This window comes from Sinohyriopsis cumingii, unplaced genomic scaffold (assembly GCF_028554795.1).
Source record: "Sinohyriopsis cumingii isolate HCF-2022 unplaced genomic scaffold, ASM2855479v2 utg001818l, whole genome shotgun sequence".
In the NCBI taxonomy this organism is placed as follows: domain Eukaryota; kingdom Metazoa; phylum Mollusca; class Bivalvia; order Unionida; family Unionidae; genus Sinohyriopsis; species Sinohyriopsis cumingii.
Window position 1 is genome coordinate 71,570 of NW_028316062.1, and position 16,335 is coordinate 87,904.

Genomic DNA, 16,335 nt, shown 5'->3' on the forward strand with positions numbered 1-16,335 from the left:
ATGAAATCTCTCCATCTCAAAGCAATCAAAGGATACATTCTAATACCCACTTTAATATTTTGTATCAATAACGATCGACCAACCCATTAAAAGTTATGGAAATGTTGTGATGAGCTAAAGGATATATCGATCTCGTATAAACATTTGCATAGAAATAGGTCCTAGATGGTTAAATATGTTGGTGGTATGTCAACATGAAGAAAGATGATCTCCGAGCATAATAGTGCTGTAGCGCAATTATAACGTATTTGGTTTAAAAATACTTGATCATTATGATGCTATTGGCTACAAATTGGAATTGTGAAACACGTTGTAAATGTAATCATATTTTCACAGAATTGTAACCGAGTTGGTGTTTGGACGAAATTCACAAGACAAACAATGTGGGAAGATGGAATTTTATTACTGAATTAATAATGATAAATATATGATGTAAAAATACAATCGAAAATAAACAAGAAAAATAATAAATAAAATGAAGTGCAGATCCGAGAACCCTCATGGACTGCACATACCCAAACAGTATTTTGTTCAACAAGATATTCACAAAATCTCGAACAAAAATTATATTAAGATTCAAAAATAATCTTAACACAATATTCAAAGGAATCTTTGACACACTTAAAGATTCAAAATAATCTTTGACAGACCTTAATATTCAAAATAATCTTTGAAACAACTTAAGATTCACAATAATCTTATCACGACTAAGATTCACAATAATCTTATTACAACTAAGATTCACAATAATCTTATCACAACAGACAGCGTTGGTCTGGAAGCTCCAGATGACTCCAAGAAACTTTAGACGGCTTCGTACAGCTTCGGGCCGCTCTAGTCATATTCACAATAACATTTCATAGACATTCACGGCTACAAACACGGTCAGCTACCATAACAGTCAGCTACTATAACAGTCAGCTACGAACACAGGCAGAATCATCTTCTTCAAACCCAGTCAGAAAAAACTTCCAACACAGTCACAAACAGCTTCAAACACAGTCAGAAACATCTTCAAACACAGTCAGAAACATCTTCAAACACAGTCAGAAACAGCTAAAAGAAAACCAAATTGGACATGATAATCTCTAGACATATGATAATACTTTAAATCTGCGTTGTAATAAACACATTATTACGCGATAACACAGTACAAACCGAATAAGCTTCGCCTATCAAATAAAAAGAATGCAAATTTAACACTTACCCGTATGGCTGGAGAATAAATGGGAGTGTATACTCCTTGACGTGATCCAAAAAGACCAGTGTGGTTTTCAGAGATTCGTCTTACTTAAATCCATAGGAGAGTGAGTACAAGTCGGGGTAGAATACCCGTGCATATCATGTAAGTCATGATACCCGACACAAGTAATCTGTGGCTAGGTACATGTTAATACAGTCGCTTACCTGGAAAAACACATTAACCCTATATAACGTTCTACACACGTACAAGGAGAAATAGTCTAATTGGTTTTAAGACAAACCCAAGTTATTTCTTTGCCTAATTCTGTGACACATATGGCACTGTCTTTAAGCAAGACTAAAAAGATTAGTGGAATTGCTTGCTGCTTATATGTTACTCAAAGTTTACGACATATGCTACGTTTTGTTTTGAAATTCAGATATCGATGAATGTTCCTCCTACCTTACATGTCAAAATGGTGGTACCTGTAACAACACAGCCGGCTCATACAGTTGCATTTGCAAAAGTGGATGGACTGGCGTAAACTGTACAACTGGTAAACAATCTTAATTTTGCCCATATAATTGAAACATTTGTAGGTCATATGATTCCTCTTTCATGCTATGGTAAAATTTCGAATAAAGATAGGAAATGTTTATCCGTATCAAACAATGACCTGCTGCTATGTGGGACACCTTATATCAAACCATAATGACGTCGATTGATCGTTTGAGACAATATGCGAACAATTTCGTTAAAACCATGAATTATAATATTTAATACTTTCATTGTCATGACACCTATACATCTCTTGCTAAAGAAAACTACCGTATAAATAATGCACCTGCATATAATGTCAAGGTGTTCTTGTTAATAGAAAAATATATCTGGAATTTTCCTCTGCCAAATTAATGACATGAGCATCGCTGCTCTTTGACATCTGCATTAATGGAAAGATGATTTACGGAGAAACAATAATGAATACATTGACGTGTCGTTATGAAAAATTGTTCTTTCAGAACCTATTCAGATGGATATATGACTTTGTCAGGATTTGCTTAAAGGAAAATGCTATCACTAAATAAATAGTGTCGTTATCAAAGTTGTATTTAGATTTGATATGTTCAATCAACATTTTGTGATTCATTCTAAATCTAACTACTAGCGCTATCCATATAGATGATCACATAACAATGTTTCAGTTGTGACATAATCAATACCAGTTTGAACATTTTCTTATATGTCACTTAACAATTGAAAAACTTAAAATATTCGTATATTTTAGCCAATTGATATGAAATTTACTACTACTTTCCATGAGAAAATCCTTAGAAACACAAAGGATTGGTGCAGTTGGAATAGTTCAAATGCGCGGACACGGGAAAATTCTCCCACTGTGCATTTTTTTATTACTAGTAAGTTGAACCTGGACGTTATTGTTCGATTAACGAGACAGCATAAAGTTTGACATTCATGTTGGACGAAAGGCATATGCATAATCAAGTTTCTCCTCACATCATCTCTGTACGATTATTTATTTTTCAGCAGCCAAAATGTGTTCGATATCATTTCTACAATGCTGTTCTGAAAATAATGAGGAGCAAGATGAATATATATATAATGAAAACATGACTTTAATGAAAACAATGATTTTAATATTCTTGTTACCAAGTAAAAAGTTGGAAAAGTAAAATGCGCTTTGGAATAGATGGCCGCTAATAATGTATCGATGGTCAAATTTTTTAAATCCTGTTACTGTAATGTGTTCGCTAAAAGTCAACGTATCGATAAAATTTCTTGAATGACAAGAAATCTATGGATGCATCAAAATGCATATGTGACATTTTATGTCAATGACGTTTGACTGATATATTGAAAGTTATGGAAATGTAATAGTGCTCAAAAGAATAGATCGTTTTCGGTAAACATTTGCTTACAAACTTGATAGTAGATGGTTCAATATTCCATGATATTTTAACATACTGGAAGATGATCTCCGAACAGAATCGTTTAGTAGCGCAATTCTCACAAACTTAGTTTCAAAATGCACCATCAGTATGATGTTCTTGGCTACAAGTGTGAATGGTGGAACATGTTGTAAATGTGATCATAATGCATTGTTTCATAAACGAGACCGAGAACATTAGTGGAACTGCTTATGTGTTACTCAAAATGTACGACTAATACAACATTTCGTATTGAATTTCAGATATCAATGAATGTTCCTCCAACCTTCCATGTCGAAACGGTGGTACCTGTAACAACACAGCCGGCTCATACAGTTGCATTTGCACAAGTGGATGGACAGGCGCAAACTGTACAAATGGTAAAGAAACAATCTGAGTTTTGCCGATAGCTTTGAAACAATTGTAGGTCATATCAATCGAACTATAGGAGATCTTTGGAAAAGAAATGGGAAATGTGAATCTGTATCAAAATTTGGAAATGCGCCGTTGTCTTAACGTTTTATAAGTCCCTGCAGGAAATGGGTATGTGTGACCATTTCAATCGAATCTTTATGTCAGCGATTCAACAGAGTTGTTGCTACAAAATTAAAATAATATCGCAACTTCCTTGAAATATAATATTTAATTCTTTCATTGTTGGGAAACATACTAATATCTTGCTAAAACATGTTACTGTGGAAAGGAAACGTCACCAAACTCTTTCAAGATGTTCATGTTGATTGGAAACCTAGCCGAAGGCTTCCTAGCAAAATTACTGATATAAACATCATTACTGTTTGATTGATGCATGGAAGGATGACTCACAGGAAAAGGTCAATGCACACATGGACTTTTGTTTGAGACATTATCCTTTCAGAGACTATCTATATTTTATGATGCCATTGTCTGGGTTTGTACAAAGGAAAAGGTCATATAATAACTCAGTATTGCCCTTATCAAAGTTCTTGCGTCGTTAAATTTGAAATCCTCAATCAGCATGTTCTGATTCATTACACATGTTCTTGCAGCAAGCAACCATAAACATGATCAGATGACACTGTTTCATTTCTGAAATCACCAATACTGAAAGGAATTTCGTAAATGTTAATGAACATTAGAAAAACTTAAATTTATGCATGCATGAGCATATATCAATGACTGTTCCTACTACTTTCCATGTGAAGGTGGTGGTATCTGTACATAAACAACCGGTTTGTACAGTTGGAAATGTGCAAATGCAATGACACTTGAAAAATGTACAACTGTGCAATTGCGTATTACACGTAGGTTATATCTGTTTCTTATTGCTGGACTAGTGAGAGAAATTAGAGTTTGAGATTAATCTTGGAGGAATCGAATATGCCTAATGAAATGATCTACTCACCTCACCTCTGTTGGATTTTGTATTTCTGAGCTGACAAAAGTGTACCAAAGCATTTCTACAATGCTATTATATAACAAATGGGGGGCCGTATGATACGGTACAAAGGAAACATAATACAGTATTGCTTCTCTATAAGATAACTATTCGGATTTTCATTTTCCTTCTTACCGAGTAGAAAGTCCCAAGAGTAATATTTGTGTTCGGAAGATTTGGTTCCAAATAATGCTTTGATGCTGACTTAGATAAAAAAATATGTTACTTGAATGTGCCGTCTAAACATGTAATTATCGATGAAATCTGTCCAAGCAAAGCAATCAAAGGATACATCCTAATGCCCAATTGAATATTTTGTATCAATGAAGATCGACTGACCTATTCAAAGTTATGGAAATGGGATGATGAACAAAAGGATATATCGTTCTGGTATAAACATTTGCATAGAAAATAGATCCTAGATGGTTAAATATTTGGTGGTATGTCAACATGACAAAATATGATCTCCAAGCAGAAAAGTCCTGTAACGCAATTCTAACGTGTTAGGTTTAAAAATACTTCACCATTATGATGTTATTGGCTACAAATTAGAATAGTGAAACAAGTTGTAAATGTAATCATATGGCACTGTCTTTAAGCAAGACTGCGACGATTAGTGGAAATGCTTGATGCTTATATGTTACTCAAAGTTTACGACATATGCTACGTTTTGTTTTGAAATTCAGATATCGATGAATGTTCCTTAAGCCTTACATGTCAAAACGGTGGTACCTGTAACAACACAGCCGGCTCATACAGTTGCATTTGCAAAAATGGATGGACTGACGTGAACTGTACAACTGGTAAACAATCTTAGTTTTGCCCATAGAATTGACACATTTGTAGGTCATATGATTCCTCTTTAGAACTATGGTAAAATTTTGAATAAAGATAGGAAATGTTTATCCGTATCAAACAACGACCTGCTGCTATGTGGGCCATCTTATATCAAACCATAATGACGTAGATTGATCGTTTGAGACAAAATGCGGACAATTTCGTGAAAACCATGAATTACAATATTTAATACTTTCATTGTCATGACACCTATACATCTCTTGCTAAAGAAAACTACCGTAGAAATAATGCATCTGCATATAGTTTCAAGGTGTTCATGTTAATTGAAAAATATACCTGGAATTTTCCTCTGCCAAAATTAATGAAACGAGCATCATTGCTCTTTGACAGCTGCATGGATGGAAAGATGATTTACGGAGAAACAATAATGAACACATGGACGTGTCGTTATGAAAAATTGTTCTTTCAGAACCTATTCAGATGGATATATGACTTTGTGAGGATTCTGTTAAAGGAAAATGCTATCACTAAATCAATATTTTCGTTATCACAGTTATTTTTAGGTTTGATATGTTGAATCAGCATTTTGTGATTCATTATAAATCTAATTGCTAGCAGTAGCCATATAGATGATCACATAGCACTGTTTCTGTTGTGATAGAACGTATTTATGCACTCATTACGATTATAATAAGTGGATTCTGAGAAAAAATTTCGGGAATCTGTTGCCCTGACGTGACAAAAATTCAAGTAAGAGTTTATTGGCAGCGGGATCATACCCATCTATATTTGGTCTGTTCACGCATGCATATCGATGACTTGCCATTGAATTTCTGTCACTTAGTGGGCGCTCAAGAAACATATGTTAGTCACTATATGTGAGCAACTTAACTCGTTTTTGGTTTTAGACAACAATTCATACCATGCCATTCGCAGTGATGAGCAGTAATGTGCAGGATCTAACTTTTACACGTGTATGGATTATTCAAGCACATCAGCGAGCGACAACACATTGGTGCGCTAGTACTGATCGTGATAGTCACCCATTAGTTGCAATCAAATGCCTACAAAACCTTTTTTGAGTGCGCGTAGTTACTGACATAAATATCTTTACGTAACGGTGACGATTAAAACACTACAATCGGTGGTAAGTGAGTTTCAACAAATGTTTCCCAATCATTCATGTACTGGAAAAGGTACACTGCTTTTCTCATTAGCATCTCTGTATTAGTGGAACAATATCGATTAGTGTTTTGGAAATGTTCTGCCACTCGATTCCGTACTAACTTTATCAAGGAGTAATTCAGAAAATATTGTCGAATCCCTGAGCAGAGATCGCGTACTTTTGCACTGTCAGAACTAAAAGCTCCTTTGCATATCCAGCAATGAGTGACTTCAGAATATTATCACTGGTCTCAATCATATATATGGGGGAATAGAGATGTTAGCCATTTCGCTGTAACCTCAAGCGATTTAAGACAACTGTTTTGTTCATCCTCAAACACACATAATAATGCAAACATGTCAACTTTTCTTGTTCTTCATGGTATTCGTATATTACGTTTACATGCAAATCGCATCAGTTGTTGAACCGTTGCTGTTGCATTAGCATCCGTTGGTGTATTATCTGGGACAACAGGTTGATTCCAATATTTCATGTATATCTCTTTGTCGAATAAGGCTTGGTATTCTTATTCCACGCTGCTGTGCAATTTGTTTTACTTGGCATGCTTATATACGGGGAACGATTTCGCTAATTGAAAAGTCCACTTATGACTCGCTTTAATTTTCTAACAATATCAGGAACTTCAGTTCTAGTTATTATTTAATTTAATTAGGAACACACTTTCCTAACAACTTCAGGTGTTTGTGCAATCACAAGTTGAGCGAATTTTCGCCTGTCCATGAGGTTATATTCACTAACAAAAGTTGGTTATGTGATTTGATTCCGATGCCAAATTTACGATATGGTCAAGCAACTGTAGCAACAATATAAACGAGCAAATGTGATTTACAGTATGCCACATAATTCATATCTTCCTATGCATATTGCATGACAATTATTGCGTTTCAATGCCATGTAATTTTGTATATATGCTTATCTAATGGGGATAAAACACAGTAGATTGTTTCAGTTATTGCCGTATTAACTCTTTACAAGCTTCCAGTGTTATTTTATACCAATACATGTGGAGTCCGCCTGTAGTAGCACGAAATTGTGTATCAGCCCTTTATGAATCATTGCCTAGGTCATGGTCCTCATTGTAAAATTCCCTTGATGTATGATATATAATATACCTTTCACAAAGGAGTCGGCCCAGATCAGCTAAAATGGTCCGTCACCGAATATTACACCAGCTCGATCATAGCCAGATGTTGTACCTGTGCACCTAATATTGTCAATCGTAAAGTTAATGTATTCAGTAGTTTTTGTTTTCTCGTGTCTGATAATAGTTGCGGCACATTTTCCTCATGTGCTCGCGCTGCTCTCCTTCGCATCGTATATCTTTGTGTAAAAAGTATACTGTTGATTAGTCAATGTAGAAATAAGCATTGTTATGGCCAAGACAATTAGATTTTCTCCATTTATATACTACGAAAACTCTCCAGTCTATGATATACTATCTCCTAAATTTGTATAAAATATCCTCTGTCGGTACACACTCTTTTCCTTGATACACTGTTTAGTTAAATCATTAATGTAGCATCGGAGAGAAGATCGTCTGTAGTATAGTTGTAATCAATATTTTTCAAGTATAGTTGCAGTCAACAATCGTGTCTACCGAGGTAGTGTCATAGGTGTTTTGCCCGTTAGTGATCCAGATCATGACCCCTGTCTTGTATGATTCTAACCATTGTCTGGTCACTTCATGTTTGTGGATTAATAGTCACATAGTTGCACATAGTATACGGATTTGTTGCTAAAGGAATGAAAGTCGATGGGATAGAAGGACATGATTTTTAACTGCAACAAAAATACAAAACACCTATTAACACAATATGAAAGGTGGTATAAATGATAAACATGAATTATAAATAAATTTCTAAATCAACTCAAAAAAATTTTAACTTCTTTTCGGACATTAAAGCATTCCCAAGTATATGTAGAAAACAAACGCTACATGCACACACACCAATAGTTCAAACTTGTGCAAGTGTGCAAGCCTTTGGAAGGGCAGGAGTTGCACAGAAGATGCACATTATATATTTGTTAAAAATATAAAGGTACACATTATATATTTCTATTTTTTTTTCAAAATATAAAAGTATCAAGTATGTATATTGTATCCTAAATATTGTTTTACTAAAGATGAGTGCTATATTTAAATGAGCGCAAAGTTAATTTCCCAAAATGTTCTGCTTTCTGCCTTTAATATTTCCGGTATTAATTTCTTTACATAATTCTTTATTTGCACCTTTTGAGACAAATCAAATAAAACTCTGACTGCTCGACAACAAGAATATTTGAATTTATGTTCCCATTGTTATTATATTATATATTTATGGGGTAATGATGCATATAAACTCTTCTGAATTGCATTCGTTCCTTGGAGGGTGAAGCTGAGATTGGGAGGAGGAGGGGGTAATATCTTTGGCGTATACGCAATAAACATGTCATTTGATTAAAACATCTTGGTTTATTATATTTATTTTATATAACGATAATACCATAACATAGTATGAAAATTTAGTATTAATATGTGAAAAGATATGTCAATTTGAAACAGTCAGTTCTTGAATCATGTATGTTATAAGATGCGTTATAAAATTTGGGAAGATGAACAATACAAATGTTATATTTTAGGTCAGAATTTGCAATATACATCCACGTGTGATTATAGATGTTAACGAATGTGTCAGTTCACCATGTAGCAATACTTTTACATATGCAAATAACGAATAAAAAGGAATTTGAATCGACTTCATCTTTTTACTTTACTTGGTGCGGGTTGAAAGTGAAATTAATTTCGTAGAAATTCACGAGATAAGACATGTTTAAATTACGCTATGTATCGTTATCTGTGCATTGCAGATCTATTTTCTGTTGTTATTTGTGATCATGTACTGCCATATAATCTAAAACTCCAACACCTATCTATTTATAATTGGCAGCAAGTGACAGAAGGAATCATTCATTGCTTGAATCAATATATTGTACCATGAACACGATACGTTGAATAATACAAATTATACACCTTGGTCTAAATATAATATAAGTGTTATGTTTCAATTCAGACATTAATCAATATGTGAGTTCGTCATGTATAAATAACGTTACATGCACCAGGAAACATTGGTGATTGCAGCTCCTTCTGGTTATCGACACTTTATATTTAGACTGTTAAAGAATACCAACCTAGTCATGCACTATTATCCACTTGCATTATATTGTAGACGTGGATGAATGTCTCAAGACACCGTGCGAAAATGGAGGTATATGCAGAAATACAGCAGGGACATTTATTTGCAATTGTTCCACTGGCTGGAGGGGTTCGACATGCTCCGAATACCAAGGTAAATCGAAGGGGCTTCTTCTGTCCCAGTAAGGGAAATCGAATGTTCAGAATACTAAGTTAAAGTGATGGGGCTTTTCTGTTAAGTCTGGTGAAATATAAACATGCGTGCGTTACTATTATCCCTCATCAGTACATAAACTCGCAATTCACTGTTACAGTAGATACATTATCTCACTGTAACCACCGTTAAGTGATGAATTCTTGATTAACCATTTATATCAGAACCAAGTAAAGCTAAACACCAAAGAATGTATATCATATGACATTCGCATTGGTCGTTATCGTAGATCAGTAGTCATTTCATTATTTTAACTGATTCCTTTATCCATTAGTGTACTTAATTTTCATTGCTTACGTAATCTCGTACACACAGAATCACACATATGTGTAGACTACCCCTGTCGCTGAAGCCTGTGTTATTCCAGACTGCATATTGTCTCGTGTGTCTTGCGCTTTATCAATGTCAGCTATTCCGTCACGTTTTTGTAATTATCAATTTCTTTCTTTCTCTCTCTCACTCTCTCTCTCTCTTTAGATAGATAGATTAGATAGATGGATAGATAGATAGATATAGAGATATTGTGTGCCTATATGTACATGCTCATTTACCTATTAAATTCTCTATATATTTATTTTTCAAGCTTTCTCATTAATCTACGGCACGAACGCAGGGGATTCAGTGCTAACCGGCGTTGATGATGACTGTAGCTCTGTAATAACCTCTTCATTACAATTCCCTATTTATGGAATTCTTTATAGGGATATATACGTAAGTATTGCCCTTTCCGCACATGTCTATGTTTTCACTAATCGAAGTATGTACATTATAATCAAAGTGCAGAAAGTGATACGACCCCAACATCATTGGAGATCTCTACAGTAAAACATGTTAATTGCATAGTAGGTATACAAAATGCATTTGACATAATTGTAATTAATACATTTATTCCGGTACTAAACACTGACGAGGCTAAATTGTAGCCGAAATGTACAACTACCATTACAATCCATGCAGCGTAGGACTAGTTTTACCAACATAAAACATGACGTACACAAAACGAAGATTATACTGACACAATTGATTTGAAAACACAGTAAAGTTCAGTGCGCTTATAATTCAACTTTAACAGACAAACAATTGCCATAACAAATGTGCTGAACGTGGGCACATATTTATGCAGTTGGACATTGTTTTTTTTATATCACGTACTGATTTATGGAAGAAAACTGCGTGACCGAAACGTTCAGGAGCATGTTCAAATTACGTTCAGTTTATAAAGAAGCAGTACTAACTATTAAATACGCCACAATACAAGATTTGACCTGGAAAGCTACAAAACGATTATATTTATAACACTGCATCACTGTCACAACATAAAAAACAGAGCATAAATGGTAATACTTCTTTCAGACATTTTATTATGAGAAAATATCTCCTTCAGTCATGGCTTACATTGCATAATATATATCGCATGCAATTGCAACGACATAACATTTTGTACAGTTTGTTGTCAGTACGTTTCAATAAATCTAAATATTACTTTGACATTGAGTACGGATATTGCATGCAGACAAGCAACGAAATGGCTAACATACTAGAGTAGGACGTTTTTTCAACAGCTTTGTTGATGTTCTTATGGGGTTTGACACCATTATTAGTACAAGTTAGGCTATTCACGGCGGCCAGAATATAGTTGGAGAAAGAACCCTGGAAAACCCAGGAAAGAACCACCGACGCATGAGAAGCTACTGACAAGCTTTCTAACATACCCACATTTAGCCGACCCCGATGTGAGATGGCAGTGATCCGTAACAGTGAGCGCTTTAGGCTACTCGGCCTCTTGGCGCGCCCTCTTTCAACAGCTCAGTTATAGGCGTTACAATACTACGATAGTTGAGATCTTATATATTACTTCATATTTATAAACTCACTGTGATGCGGAACGTATTAAGTCACGACAATGACTACCTGTCCGACATTCCATTCTTAAATTTGTCTTTTGCCCATTCATTTTCTCAGAGTTACTACAAACTTTAGTTACCCAACGTTGTAGATGACTTGGATTCTGTGCAAGGAAAATAATATTGATTACAGATTAAAACGTTAAACAGTCACAGTCACAGTCACTGGAAAACAAACAGGTTGTCAGTCAGTAACATTATGCCCATATCACAGACTAACATGGTTTATTCTTTGGGTAGAAAAGAAGTCTACCGACATAGGTTTAAATAGGTGGAAGATCGACGTCGCTGTTGCATAAATAAGAAATTCATTTCTGCACATAAGATTCAGTTGTGTACAAAATTAACTTTCAATGTACATAATGTACCGTTCATGGTATTCTTGTTTTATGTTAAACATTCCATCCAGTGCATTATTTATACGTTCCGATGCACCTAGATTATTATGTTTATTAGAATATGCTGTTTTGGATTTACTGGAGATAGTTGCACTTGAATGAACTGACTGGAATGATTAGTGTAAACGATTTTCCGGAAATCAATGAGGCTTTACTTTGCAATATCATTTCTACGATTCTACCTTTTTATTTAATACAAGTAGCACTTTTGCCTTCGATGGGTACGTACCATCGTCCTCCACTACGGGCGGCTGGAAAGGTGCTACACATTGATTACAATTACTCTCAAAATAATTTATTTGTTAACCTTTATATATGGAGACATGGCAGAGACAGCCTAGTTAGTGAAAGTATTTTAGTGCATGATTTCTGGTCAAAATGTGGTATGATTGGAGTCGACTTTGATATAATACAATTGTAACATGTTCTATATCGAGAAATGACTTTAAATGTAGTGCCAATGTCTAATCATAATGATGTATTAATATAATTTAGATAAAAAATGTACCAACAACAAATTGTCATGAAATCAACCTTCAACCATACAAAATCAAATTTAGAATAGTGTGCTTGAGTACTTTGACTACATTGTATTTGGACAGTTGATATAGAACATATATATCACAGTCGATCACATTACAATAACATCGATTGTTTTATCCTTCTACAAAATTTTTACCAATAAGGAAAAACAAATTCAGACACAGTTCTATGAATAACTTTGACATCTAAGTTGGTGTGCTTATACAGTGGCACTATTTAACTAAAGGCTGTTGAAAACGTTAGTTAAACTTTTTCTTTCATTTCATGATTTGTACTATCGTTCATTCAATCCAGTGGAATATGCAGAATGTTTCAGTAATTATGTGCTTTGTTTGCAGGTATGCAGTAACGGGATCGTGTCATTCTCTAAACCCGTTACCACGCCCACCCCCGCACGTGATGATGAGGAACTGATACAGCATGCCTATCTAGCACCTTATTTTACTGACCTTGACCTTAGAAATAATATCTCATATGGGGGTGGAAAAATTTACTATCATGCATACGATATCATTAAAAATCAAACTTTAGGGACAAATGAAAACATAGTGCAGGCACGAAATTTCGTGCGTAGCACAGAAAGCGACCAGACAACTTTTAGTCCAACATTTGTTCTACTGGTTACATGGGACAGGGTGCAAGCTTATCCTGCTTCGTCCGGAAAAAATGAGGTATTTCATTTGTTCTTTATCAGCCATTGTATAGACACTACAACAGATGGAATTTTTTACATTTATCCTCCTATACTGCATTGCCTAAACGAACCTTATTCAAATGTTCCTTTAGAACAGTTACTATTACAATTACCAGTCATGTTTGAGAGAACATAATGTTATTGTAGAAAGGTGAAGTTTGAAAAGACATGCGCATATCCCGTTATGATAAAATGAAATGCCCTTTAACTTTTGGCATGGCTACGTCAACACGATTCAGCGTATTCACCTAACGTAAAAGACAAATCACAACAAATGACATTCTAAAATATATTTGGAATTATTTTTAAAATATATTTATTGAAATCACTTGTTTTTAAAATTTATTTCGCATGATTATGTTATTGCCAAATTAATCCAGTAATTTACTTTCGATCAAAGTTATTTCAATTTGTTCTTTCGTTACTTCAGATCACATATACCAGTGTGCTAAATATTTCCTTGCTGTTAAACAAAATATATAGATGAATAATATCAACACAGAAGCTGGAACATAATTTGCAATGATCTTTTTCGCGTGATTTTCATTAAAAAAGTAGAATCCACGTAATCTTAATCTGCATGTGTTATTTGATATATACGTCTGAACTCTTTATTGCATTGAATTCTGACTCTAACCTGGATATAATTCAATCGGCCTTCCAGATCTAAAGAACTGTCGTAGACATTTGAACGAGCAGTTTTTGAAGATGGGTCTATGAAACTGTAAACGTAGATGACAATATATACATAGGAAAACAAACAAAAGTCCATTTTGTTTTTGCAGCAAATTTTATGTCTGTGTCACAGACTAACTGACTAACCATAAGTTATATATCGCTTCACATCCATTTAAATGTGTAACCATGTCTTATTTGCTCAGCTTCGTAGAATACAGAAAAAGACGTGATGCAGGGTGGATGAGACTCATGATTACACAGTAATAAACACTAACTCTTGATTACACAGCCAACATGGCATTACACAGCCAACTCTTAATTACACATATTAGCCCCACATTTGTATTACATAGTTTAACCCCAGATTACATATTTTAACCCCCAAATCTTGATCACACATTATTAGATTCTAAACCTTACGATGAAATTAAACTGCATTTTAATTTCCTATCTTTCAGAGCATAAGTTTTCATGTAATATTGGTGACAGACGGATTGAACACATTTGCCCTTTACGTCTACCTCAGAGGTCAAATGCTCTTGCAACATAGCGAGGTTTTTATTGGATATGCCTTTGAAATCTCGAACACGTTGAAGAAAGATCTGAATTCCTTCACTACTAGAGCTTTAACTATTGATAGCAATGTTGAAACGAATGGTAAGAATATGTTCCTAACACACTCATATCCTCTCTTTATTTCTCTCTCTCTCTCTCTCTCTCTCTCTCTCTCTCTCTCTCTCTCTCTCTCTCTATCTATCTATCTATCTATCTCTCTCTGTGATGTAACTTTCTTAAGCGAAAATACTTTTCGATGCTAGTGTCCTTATTGCCAAACATCTTACTAGTTTAGATTGCTCACATGATGAGCATTTCAAATATGTATCTCTGCACTGATATTAACTTCAGCAATACACACACACACACACACACACACACACACACACACACACACATATATATATATATATATATATATATATATATATATATATATATATATATATATATATATATATATATATATATATATATATATATATATATATATATATATATATAACGTAGCCGTAGTTATGGGTACCAGATTTACCTTTTTATATTTAGCATATCGTTATTTAGTTCACGACTACATGAAACATTGCTAATAACAAAAACATATCTTTATATTAATAGTGTCTAAAATTATAATTAGAAATAAGTTCGACTGACTTATATCTTGCTCCTTAGTTGAAAGGATTTTTTAAAAATGCAGTGCTTAACAATGACGATATTGCTAATGAAGAATCAATTCAATGTCTAAAGCTAATAGCTCCTTACTCCTTTGTGTGTATCACGTGTTTTACAAAGTACCTCGGTATTTGTACCTGGGTCGCATACAAGTGCTGCACTGGAAACTTATTTTTGGACAGAAATGGCCCAAACTGGCACTCAGTTAATATATATATAGAAAGTAATATATCTCGTTTAAATTACATTACCTCTTATATATATAAAACTTGTTTTTTTTTCGGGTTTTATTTCGAAATCAGATTTGGACATGATAATAACACACGTGCTTCGTTTACATTTAAGATCTTTCCTTAATCCAATACTAGCTTAGAATCACGACAGTGTCAACTCTCACTTTGTTGAAATCATGTTTCATGTAATAAGATAAATCAACCTAGATTATTAATATGTGTCTGAATTTCTCAAGAAAAGGAAAGAATGGAAGTTGATAAATGTATTAGTGATGCAATACCAATGTCCATTTTGAAGTTCAGAATATGCTTACCACAAACGCCATTCCTACAAGCAAGTACATAGCAAACCATGTAATGTATAACAGCAAAATACTTCGCTAAAAGCAAGCGAAAGGAAAGTACTTACATCATTCTTTACGCAAAGAAAACAATTCACATTGATCACAGTAGCCAATGTCTAGGTAGTTGACTCAATTATAGCAATCCATGCTGTTTTATAGCTATATGTGTACGCTTCCCATTTCCACTGTTTCCTGATTAGACTAATCATTGATCTAGAAATTGGTAATATTTTTGGATGACCATTTATAAAAAGTTAATCAGAAAGAGTCAAATGATCATGTGTACACTTTAGCTCGCGTTTATTCAGCTGCCAAGTAATCATACGCGAGATGCATCTTGGATGAGTTGATTGAAAAATTGTAAAATTGGACATAAAAAGTATAGTAGATTAGAT

At 34.2% G+C, this 16,335-nt stretch overlaps 1 protein-coding gene across 1 annotated transcript in view; it reads left to right on the forward strand.

The window, feature by feature from the left end:
- Positions 1-3,392: 3,392 nt before the first annotated feature.
- The window catches only part of LOC149771494 (uncharacterized), a gene marked incomplete at its 5' end in the record, with an annotated part of 186,776 nt that continues 173,833 nt past the window's right edge, over positions 3,393-16,335 (forward strand). The window contains 6 exons of the mRNA XM_089948375.1: positions 3,393-3,509; positions 5,233-5,349; positions 9,740-9,859; positions 10,503-10,630; positions 13,103-13,435; positions 14,595-14,793. Of these exons, the coding sequence (XP_089804501.1) occupies positions 3,393-3,509; positions 5,233-5,349; positions 9,740-9,859; positions 10,503-10,630; positions 13,103-13,435; positions 14,595-14,793 (1,014 nt within the window). The remainder of the gene's footprint in view (positions 3,510-5,232; positions 5,350-9,739; positions 9,860-10,502; positions 10,631-13,102; positions 13,436-14,594; positions 14,794-16,335) is intronic.